An 11863-nucleotide genomic window follows, 5' to 3' on the forward strand; every position below is an offset into this window, starting at 1 on the left:
ATTGTTTTAACACTGTAAGAATCAGCAGAGAGAAGAGGCACAAATGCAGATAGACTCGTTGATAAATTCCAACACTTTAACAACACAAATAGATCACTATGAGTCCAGGTAACCTGGTTGAGGGAAATGAAGGTGAAGACAGAACCAAAGTAAGCTTATGGGATGGGAGTGGTGGGTTGAGCGTTGTATGGAAAATAATGTGGATGCAGATGAATTGTTTCTGCAATGCAGTGTGACATCACCTAGCAAGGCACTGCATTGACAACCATGCACATGCTAAAACATTCCAGTGGATTATTTTGTCAGGGCCAAAGTTAAGGTCAGAGTGTCTCTTGTTTCATAATGAGAATGAAACTGTTATTCAAAGCATAACAGGCTTGATAGCTAAAGGCTGTGCCTCCCATTCTACTTTTGGAAACTAGATAAATATTATCTCTCTTTCAGAACCTTGGCTACAGCTTTCTGGATTAGCTAGAGGCTTTTTATGTAGTTACTGGACTGCATTTGTGTGCATGAAAAGTTCATCATGAACATGAACAAACTGGAATCTGTCTTATAAATAAGTTTGAAACCACTTTAACACTGTTTCTTTAATCCCAATCACATGCTCCATTCTCTGTAATAAGATGTGGTGGTCAATAGTGTCAAATGCAGCACTAAGATCTAAGAGAACAAATACAGAAACAAGTCCATTATCTGAGGCTAAGAGAAGATTGTTGGTGACTTTTGCTAGTGCTGTTTCTGTACTATGATGTCCTCTAAATCCTGACTGAAAATTTTCAGAGTTCACTACCTTCTGTTTCAGATGAGTCACAGTAAATCTTCAGACAAATGTGTGTTTACAGTTTTCTCTAACTTAATAGCTACAATATAATAAAGTACCCCTTATGACTGACCAGTTTCTCAAAATTCTTTCAAAATAAATGTCCCCTCAAAAATGTGTGGCTGGCAGTTGCTATGTCCACATTTCTTAACAGAGTGGAAACCAAAAGAAGGAAATCAAGTGGTGAATGTAACACAGGAGCTAATCATAACTGATTATGACCTTGAAATGACATTTTATATTCCTCCTACAGTCACTCACTTGGCCTAACATCACACCCATGGCTCCAGTTACATAAGCTTACTTTGGTTATCTAGCAGTCTCGCCCAGTAAGTCCTTCTGCCTTCCAAACTTTATCCCTGACTGTCAAAAATACAATATGTGCTTATGTGCACCCACTGCTTTCTGACTGGTGGCAGCATGTGTTCCCATTGGTCAGTGGCTTTATTGTTGCCTTTTTGGGTCATCACACTGACCTTGTGCTGTGTGAAGTAAGTGGAATCACTGGCATGAACAGTTCCCTTTGCTTCCATATTTACAGTAATAACTGACTGTGGCTTGTTGCGGTCAGTAACTAAACAAACATGCAGTAGCTGCCCTCTCATTGTATAATCTTGGCCTGGTTTTGCTTTGTTACACCCAGCTGTTCACACTATGCATTTACACTGACCTTGCTGAAATAATGCACAGGGCAGTCACTAGAAGTGGTCTGAATCTGTCTTACCTGTTTACATGACAAACCAAAATAAATACAAGAAATCCATTAATCCTTTCTATTTTCATTCCTACAAGCTGAACAATAAAAATTAAAATATTGTGAAATATTCAGTTATCAATATCATGTCTGACATGATATTGATAACTGAATATTTCCCAATCACATGCTCCATTCTCTGTAATAAGATGTGGTGGTCAATAGTGTCAAATGCAGCACTAAGATCTAAGACAACAAATACAGAAACAATCATTACAGTGATTGTTTCAGCAATCATTACAGTGCTGGAATTAGGACATGGTTAGCCTAGTTTAGTATAAAGCAGTAAGTAATTTGGTGGTAGGCTATCTTTCTTACTTCATGTTTCCCAGCCCAAAAATAAACAAATCAAGCTAATTTTGTCACGATTTTTTCCATTGGTGAAGCTGTTTTCCTGTTTTGGAAAAATGTTATTTTACAAATGTACCATTGTACCACTAACTCCTGTAAGTGGACAAAATATTCCAGCCATACACATTACTAAATATGTTTGATAGCCTCTGTGAGAGAGTGTGTGTGTGTGTGTGTGTGTGGTGACCATATGGTCACCACACTGAAGATAGGAGTGGGATGTGCTTTATGTTATGCTCAGTTTGCTCTGTCTCAGGTCAATTTTGGTCCTGGATGGTGGAGGAGCAGGAGGATCATAGGATGACAATATGAGCATGTAGCATCTACATGGTATACAACAGATTAAAACTGGACCTGTGACCTGTTTGAATGTCACCTTAGAAAAAGATAAGAGTCTTCTGCTGGTGGAATGACCATAGCAAAAACTAGAAATGGTCTGAATAAATAAAGAAAAGGAAAATAATTAACTAATTTAGGAATAACATGAGTTTCAAATTCAACCCACAAGCCCCTGGGATAAAGCACAGTTTACTCATCAATTAGTCAAATATCTAAGCTGTTAGCTTTAGAGTATCATGAGACATAGCTAAAACCTACAAGGATGTTAAAGATTGAGTGGGAGGTGGGGCAGACTGATAAAGAGGCTGACAGTGGGGCTGTGCTGCAGTAAGAGAGGTGTCTGTTACCCTCTCCTCCTATTAGATAAGGAGAAAGGCACAACTGCATTCGTCCTATTGGACACCAGCCTGTTTCTTGCCAAGATCATCATGTATGAAAAATACAGCAGGGGGTGCAGGACATAGTGCAGTACGGGACGTTCACATATAAAAAATGGAATCAATCCAATGGTTTGCTTCAAAAGTGTAACTTTAGTTAATAAATGAAGGTGAATATACTAAATTGTTAAAGAAATTCTCTAACCTCCTTAAGACAGGAGGGTAGACAGAAGACACACAGCAGAGTCAAAATTTTCTCTTTGTCACAGACTTCCCCTTTTTCTTTGGGAGCCAGTAACTGTTTAGCTAATAACCCATAAATCACTTGAGACAACCCTGGTCTGGCTGGTTAGGTGCAAAGCTGAGTTTTTTGTAGTATCTCAGCTAATATGACCAATTATAATTTGATAAACTTCCTCTGAATTTTTACATTAGTAATGACATACAATGTTCACTAGTGCATGAGTTTACATAAAGCATTTAGAATATGTGCACTGTATACAAGGAACTTGTATGCATCCCGTGTTTAGCCACTCAAAGAACTGATATCACCGTACAGATGATTTTGCAAAGTATCAAAAGTAGTAAATTAATTCTGATCAAATCATATAATCTAATGTAGGTTACTGCATATTAACAGGCCAAAGCACATGTTCCTGCAAACTGGGCAAAGTGAATTTTTCAGTTAAAACTATACTCCCCTATACACTCTTCTTGAAGCATTTTGAATGTTTAATCAACTGGTGAAAGTCCATCTGTGTTCAGCTCCACCCAGATAATGTGTAAACAGTGCTGGTGGGTTTACAGAGAGGGAAACTGCCTCAGTGACTGCCTCAGGTATGTGTACATACTGTATATACATAAATATGCACACACCTGAGGCAGTCTCTGAGGCTACTTGTGTTTCTCATATGTTAAAGCATGGTTTTACGGTAAGGGTTGATGTTAGGCATCCAGATGTGATGGTTAGGTTTAGGGTAAGGGTCTGGGGAATGCATTATGTCTATGAGTGTCCTAATAAAAATATAAATACGAATTTGTGTGTGTATGTATGTATGTGTTTGGAAAAAGCCTTTTTTAACCTCATTTAGGAAAGCAATGGCAATTAATATTAGAAGTTGTGTGAGTCAAACTAGAAACCTTATGGAGGTGTTAATATTGGATTGATAGTGGAATGTAGTGTGGAGGAACTTTCTGAACATGTTTCTCTGGTTGCTTCACAATGATGTTTTTAATATGAAGGAGCAGCAACAGCAGCATTAGCAGGTAACCCCCCCCCCCCATAAGTGACCAGTTAGATTCGTCCTAAGCAACAGCTTTTCACCCTGTCTGTATTGGTAAAGGTCTTAGTCATAATCACCGTCCCGTCATAATGTCTGGGGAGAAAAAAGTGGGTGCACATAGCCTGGCCCCGGATAAAATGGCAGAAAATGGATGGATGGACATGTATTGTGATTTTGGATGTATGGTTCACTGTGTAAATGTTGCTGAATCTGACATTTTTTGTCTCCAGTTACAACTCTTTGACAGAAAGTCAAAAAGTTGATATTCAAAACAATGTAACATTTGTACACCGCCATATCACAGAGAAAAATCTTAAGGCGCCATCTCAGAGTGGTCATCGGGCTCGGACACCCCTTCAGTAATACGTCCGCAGCTGCGCACCTGGAGGTACTCTCCTCACATGATGGCGGTCTGGTGACACTGGAACCCCTCCTCCTCTTCTTCTTTCTCTTTAAGGCAGCCCCTTCACTCCACTTCAACCTTCTCTCCGTCTACTGTGATAGACAGCTACTGGACGACCCGGACCACACTTCAAATAACAGCCTTTAACATCAGTGAAAATGTAAGTGTTATGCTTGTTTTGTGGCCGCTGAACGGTGATGCGTGCCGAGCACCTCAGCACCAATGGATGCTCAGAGCTGCGATGCGCTATGAAGAAACCCATTCTCTTTGTGACGTTATGTTAAATTAAACTGAATGCCTTTTTCTGGTTAGAAGGAAAGTTAAGGCTCGGTTATATCAATGTTTCGCATTGGTAGAGATAGTTTAGACCTGTATCTGCTAGTCCTTGGGTAATGGACAGCCCTTTTTTTGTTTTTATTACGTACGAAATTCGGATTATTTCGGTTAATACCGGCTGTGCAAAGTACACCTGTCACAGTAATTTCAGTGAACCCATTTAAACTAGGTCTGTGATGTGGGTAATACTGCTAAGTTTTTACATTCCACCACATTAACATCGACCTATCTTTGTTTCCGACCAAATTTAGGTCATTTGTCTCGACTTGAGGGGGGTGTCTGTGTGTGTGTGGTCAACTTTCGCTGCATTCCTACAGACAGGAAGCATCACAGTTGAACTCAGAGCGAACTTCCCTAGTCGTCGTGTGTTCAGCGTCAGCGTGATCAGCGGTAACGTTTTGTAAAAAAAAAAGAGGAACTTTAATATCACATTCTGTGCTCAGTTTGTCTCAGCATCATCACCACAGTGGAGGGCGTCGGAAGGGCTTAGGCCCTGTCTCTTACGTAACGTTACATTTTCCACGGTAAAAGAGAGAACTAATGTTGTGTAATAATTAACGTTAGTGTAGGAGATTAAAATGCGGTATGGTGTCGCTTAACTCTTGTCTCCCGACTAAAATGAGTCCCTTAATTAATGGACACATGCCACCTCCACTTGACTGTCCGTTTGACCTTGATATCGGAGCTTCACTAGCTGGAAGCCTGGGGCAACAGGCTAAATAGCGCCGGGCAACATGTACTGACGGGGCGTTGTTCTTTATGCACAGTGACACCTAAAGTCAGTGGTCCCCAAAGTAGGACCTTCAGGGACCTCAGTTGGAGTCCCTGGTGTCCTATTTAATTAGTGTAATTGCTCAAGTCTAGTGTTAAATGTCTGGAGCTAGGAACATGCTTCCAATTCTAAAATATTGAGCATGGTTAGGAAAAGGACTTTTAATTATGATATGCGTCATGGTTAATTTTTTAGTAATCATGTTTATGAATTTTGTAATGGTGTTCTATGGGAAGGGAAGTCCTTACAAGTCCTTCTCACAAAGTCACAAAGGGTTGGTCAATAATTAGAAAACTGGTTTACAGATTTACTGACCATGACTGCAATAAGTAGTTGCAGGTGTACTGGGCCTTTAATAAGTTTATTCTTGTTTATTATTAGTGGAAACTTTGAACATCTCATGTCATTATGTGGTACTCAATTGTATCAGGATGCAATGTAACAAAATTGAAAAAAGTGAAGGGGATCTGAGTACTTTCTGACTGAACCGTATGTAGACTGAAAACCCCCTGAGAGACAGTTTTTTGACATTAATTGATGAACAACGCTTTGAGGCAGGATAATAATTGATTAGTCTTGGAGATTAAAGCATAGGTTTAACATTCTTGTCATGTCTGAGCTTGTTCTGTGAGACCTGCTCACCAGGAAGTGTCCTCTCTGGGTGTCTCTGCAGCTGTGACCATGTCATCAGTACTGCAGAAGCTTATAAGCCCTCAGGCCAGCAGCTCCGCTGAGCCTCCCAGAAACAAAGTGACTGTGGTTGGAGTGGGCCAGGTGGGGATGGCATGTGCCATCAGCATCCTGCTGCGGGTAACGCACATACCTTGTACAGTATATGTCAACCATATTTACAATGGATAAAATGATCATCTTGTGCTCACTGTCTCCCTTCTATTTTGGTCAGGATCTGTCTGATGAACTGGCTCTGGTTGATGTGATGGAGGATCGTCTGAAAGGAGAAATGATGGACCTGCAGCACGGCAGCCTCTTCCTTAAGACCTCCAAAATAGTTGCTGACAAAGGTCAGGGCAAGAGGTTAATTAAGCAACACAAAATGAAAATACTGATTAATGATAAAAGTATGTATTTTCTTCTTCTTCAGACTATGCAGTGACGGCTAACTCTCGCCTGGTGGTGGTGACAGCTGGTGTCCGTCAGCAGGAGGGCGAGAGCCGTCTGAACCTCGTGCAGAGAAATGTCAATGTGTTCAAGTCCATCATCCCACAGATTGTCAAGTACAGCCCCAACTGCACAATTGTTGTGGTCTCCAATCCTGGTTAGTGCACTAACATAATCACTTTGTGTGTATGTATGCGACATACCAATAATCACTGAATGTAACACACCCTCCACAGTTGATGTGCTGACCTACGTCACCTGGAAGCTGAGTGGTCTTCCCAAGCACCGTGTAATTGGCAGTGGCACCAACCTGGATTCAGCCCGCTTCCGCTACCTTATGGCCGAACGCCTTGGCATCCATGCCAGCTCCTTCCATGGCTGGGTGCTGGGTGAGCACGGAGACACCAGCGGTGGGTACACCCAGAAGTCTGTTTATCTGGTGAAGCTGCACAGAAAAAGTGAAGATTTTGTTTCTCACTTTTATTCCAGTGCCTGTGTGGAGTGGTGCTAATGTGGCAGGGGTTAACCTCCAAAAGCTGAATCCTGAGATTGGCACTGATGCTGATAAGGAACAGTGGAAGGCCACTCACAAGGCTGTGGTGGACAGGTACGACGGAGGGATAGCTGCCAAGACAATACAAAGTATGACCAGATATCAATCTGGTTGGGATATCTCTTGAAATGTGAGATGTCTATTTCAAATCCTGGGTAGAACTATTTCTGTGCCACTCATTTCAAAGAAGGAAGAGTTAATAAAATGAATGAATAAAATAAAATATAAACTGACAGTGATGAAGCCAGCTTCATCAAAACAGGAAAAGAGTTCTTCTGTATTTTATTTTTAAGAAACCACACTACAAAGAAAACAAGGAGTATTTTCACAGCCAGTCAGATCTCAGAGGTGCACCCAACTTGAAATTGAAAGCCAGCCTTTACCCAGGCACACTCACAATACAAGTCAAGCCACCCTGCTTTTTATACTGCTTTCCTGACTCCTTTAAGGCAGGATCTAGGTCAAGTGACAGTGACTGATAAGTATGCCTGGACAGGAAATGATTCATCCTATAACCCATGCTAAAGTCATTCCCAACTATGCAATCAATGATTGATAGGACAAGATACAGTATTTGTTTCTATATTTCAAAATCCAAATCTTAAGTTTACACTAGATTAACACTGGCTGTCAGATGTTTTGTTTAGAACCAGCATTGACTTCTGCTTTATAGTGTATACTGTATGTTTCTTTTGAGAAGTTTAGTCTCTTGTATGTCTGGTTCACTTTGGGCAAGTATAAAGCGTTTATGTGTTAATGTAAGGTTTAGTGGCAAGACAATGTATTTCTTTTAAATGTTCTGGTTAAATTAATAATAACCTCTGATCTTAGTTAAAGGTATACTCAAACACATTGTGCTTAGGCTGAAAACACAATTATGTTTCATGTCTTTTATTGTGCCATTCACCATTCCCAGACTTTGGGAAAAGTAAGTGAATGCTTTAATAACAATCTGAAACACATTTGACCCCATTAACCTCAAACAAGTGTTTCCTGTAGCTGTGGATCAAACTTTTAGGAAGACAATTCTTTACAGAACTGTCTCAGCTATACTCTTTGGTGTCTGTCTGGTCAGCAGCCAGAATATCTCGGTTGGCTTGTGCTCTAGGCCTCTCCAAAAATGTATTTTCTTAGTTTGAAGTAATTCTGTGGCAGTAATCTCAGTGTGTGTGTTGCTCATATTGATATGAGGTAGTTGACATATACAAAGATCTACACCAGTAGCCATAGTCCATATCAGATGAGCAATGATTACTACCACAATGGTATATATTATGTTAACAGAATATTGTGTTGTGTCTCAGTGCCTATGAGGTGATCAAGCTGAAGGGTTACACTAACTGGGCCATTGGCTTGAGTGTTGCTGACCTGACTGAAAGCATCGTTAAGAACCTGAGCCGAGTCCACCCCGTCTCCACCATGGTCAAGGTCAGACACACGCACATGCTTGGCTTTCTGTTCATACCAGGCTGCTCACCAACATCATTTATAACCCGCTAACCCAAACCTTGACCCTTAAACCAAGTCTTAGCACTCAGAGTGTTTAGCTGCAGTGTGAAGATCAGCAAATCTCACAGTATTGAAATGTCATCACAGCAACTGTACCGAACCAAAGCTTGTCCTCACATCCACAGGAAACGGAACATAAACACATACACTGACCAAAATTATAAACGCAATGCTTTTTTTGCCCCCATTTTTCATGCCTTGAACTCAAAGATCTAAAACTTTTTCGATGTACACAAAAGGCCTATTGTTAACTAATATTGTTCACAAATCTGTCTAAATCTGTGTTAGTGAGCACTTCTCCTTTGCTGAGATAATCCATCCACCTCACAGGTGTGGCATATCAAGATGCTGATTAGACAGCATGATTTATTTCTCAGTTGTGCCTTAGGCTGGCCCCAATAGACTGGAGGATCATGACATTAATTTCTTTCTTTTCCTTTTAGATTTTAAAAAAAATTTCCTTCTTAGTTTTTTTTTTTTTTTTTTTTCGCTAAATCTTTAGTTACAATATGGAACATACAGTGGGTTAGGGATAGGCTCCAGCAGGTCCCAAGGCAGGGGAACACCCTGGACAGATTACTAGTCCATCACAGGGCCACATAGAGACAACCTCATACACTCACTCTAATGGGCAATTTAGAGTCACCAATCAACCTGACATACATGTTTTTGGACTGTGGGAGGAAACCAGAGTACCTGGAGAAAACCCACACAAGCACAGGGAGAACATGCAAACTCCACACAGAAAGGCCCCTGCCGCGATATGTACCCAGGACCTCATTAAGCTGTTTTCGTTAGAAAATAAGTAATTAATATTAACCTGGCACTGTCATCCCAGATGCAGCTGAATTTGAATGCCTATATGCTGTGTTTCCTAGAACTTTCTCAGCTAACTCTGTGTGTATTTCCTCAGAACATGTATGGTATCAACGAGGAGGTCTTCCTGTCACTGCCCTGTGTGCTAAATGGCACTGGTGTGGGCAGCGTGGTCAACATAACCCTGACTGACGCCGAGGTGGCCCAGCTGAGGAAGAGTGCCGACACCCTGTGGGGCATCCAGAAGGACCTCAAAGAACTTTGAGCAAACTGGCACGCTGTAATACACATTTGTGATGCAGAGTGGCTTGTCAACACACCCACACCCACACCAGCACCATTTATGTCTCCTTCTCTTACACTGGATAACTCTTATTTTAAAGGATAATATCAGTGTTTTTATAAATTGGTTGCCTGTTAAGATTTTAGTCTTGCATGCCTTGGCTTGATTTGACTATTTTCTTAATCAGTACATTTTGTCACCTCTAAGTTTAAAAAAACACTGGTATGCTTCTTTAAAAAAAATGAGTGTATTGCTCCAAACTGTTAGTAGGTTGAAGTTGATGTGTTACTCTTAGTGATCTGTGTTACTGTACTCTTATATGGATTCTTTTTTCCCCTGTGAGCAGGATCAAGCCAAAAATGTTACAGTCCTCTCCACCACTTGCTTTACAGTCGTTCATTTAGTTCTCCTTAGGGAATCACTGAAAGACCCTACCCTAAGAACAATTTTCCTCCTGTCCAGAAGTGGGAGTATACAGTACGTCCAACTGTACACTGAGGTCAGGTTAAATCCTGATTTGTTTTTTTCTTCCTTCCTCTGAAATGGAGTAGGGAGCAGAGGGAGTAGAAATGACCACCTTGACTTGTTTTGTTTTATGACTGACTGACCTTGGTAGGAACTGTGTTGGAAACAGGTAACAGGCACCTTAATAAACTGAAGCTTATGAAGGATGTTGTGTGTGTGTGTGTGTTTTGTTTTTTTTTTTGTATCAGGGTTACCTGAACCAACCCTAACTATAAGCTTTGTCAAAAGGGAAGGTTTTAAGTCTAGCCTTAAAAGTACAGAGTGTCTGCCTCCTGAACCCAGACTGGGAGCTGGTTCCACAGGAGAGGAGCTTGATAGCTAAAGGCTCTGCCTCCCATTCTATTTTTGGAAACTCTGGGAACCACAAGTAGACCTGCACTCTTGAGAACGAAGTGCTCTGTTGGGATGATATGGTACTATGAGGTCTTTTAAGGTATGAAGGAGCTTGATCATGAAAAATAAAGGCAGCACTACCTGTTGATTGAACATGTGGTCAGATGCAACATGATACAGTATATATCCTGTGTTAATACATGCATTATTAAATCTTAATGACATGCTTTATATATTAATAAGCTATGTGTGTCAAGTATTTTCAGTGAATGTTTGCTCCTCATGAAGTACACTTAGCACAGCTATATGGGAATTTGTTTGTAAAAGTAGGCATCCTGTTTAAATTGTCAGGGGAAGACAATATTACTTCCTGTATAATTCTCTGAGGCTGTTCTTAACGTTTATATTTCACATACACATCTGAATTCCTGTGTTTTTTTTAATCATCTCCCTTCTGGTAACTTTAGCCCTAAATCTGCTGAGGTTGATAACCGCTGGTTAATATCGACGGCTTCCAGTCCACTATCTTGTCTGTATCAATTACAAAATCAGATTTGTTTTGTTCCACACTGTGAACATGGTCATGTATTATCTTTCAACACATAGAGTTGTGCATTGTTAACAAGTACATAAGAAAAATTGAAAAGGGAATACAATATACTTACTGCTCAATAATGGTTATTGAGCAGTAAGTATAGTAGGCAGTAATGAATATAGCCTCGTCTGTAGGATTATTTAAAGGGACTACAGTGCCACTTTGTGGTTGGATTAAGGCACATAGTTTAGCTTTACCTATCGTCTTTGAAAAGAAAAATATTGAAAATAATATTCGTATTTATACAAATATATATGAATAAGAGAAAAAATGGCACATAAAAATCTCATGTAAGGCATTGTTTTTTCCTTTATTTTATTTTCAGACTTGTTTCTTCCTCTTAAAATGTATCCATTTTGGATTTAAAAGTAATTTCACAGTAAAAGTATGTGCAAAAGTTTTATTAAATTAAACAATAGCTGTCGTATGTTTCACTAATGTCCACAGTGAAAGACTTCTTCAGGCAGGAACCTCTAGTTCTTGTGGAAAGGGAGAAAGAGGTGAAAACTTATTTGTCCAGGCTCTTTCAATGGCTCTTCTGTAACTGTAGCCACTGTAGCGTTTCCCAAAGCGAAGGCCAAATGGGTTGAAGTTGAATTTATTCCTGCGGTCATTGCACAGGTCTTCATTCTCTCTCAGGGAGAAACAAAGACTGGGGTCCTCTGGGAGGATGTCTCCTGCTCTTCTTCTCC

The 11863-nt window shown here is 40.3% G+C and overlaps 1 protein-coding gene across 1 annotated transcript; it reads left to right on the forward strand.

Annotated features, from left to right (window-relative positions):
• Positions 1-4322: 4322 nt before the first annotated feature.
• On the forward strand, positions 4323-10389 carry LOC113142094 (L-lactate dehydrogenase B chain). The gene is made up of 8 exons (XM_026326879.2): positions 4323-4490; positions 6112-6248; positions 6343-6460; positions 6541-6714; positions 6794-6967; positions 7047-7164; positions 8415-8538; positions 9533-10389. The coding sequence occupies exons 2-8, from the start codon at positions 6120-6122 to the stop codon at positions 9698-9700; spliced, it is 1005 nt and encodes a 334-aa protein (XP_026182664.1). The 5' UTR covers positions 4323-4490; positions 6112-6119; the 3' UTR covers positions 9701-10389.
• Positions 10390-11863: the final 1474 nt, after the last annotated feature.

The sequence above is a fragment of the Mastacembelus armatus genome, chromosome 23 (assembly GCF_900324485.2).
Source record: "Mastacembelus armatus chromosome 23, fMasArm1.2, whole genome shotgun sequence".
Taxonomy (NCBI): domain Eukaryota; kingdom Metazoa; phylum Chordata; class Actinopteri; order Synbranchiformes; family Mastacembelidae; genus Mastacembelus; species Mastacembelus armatus.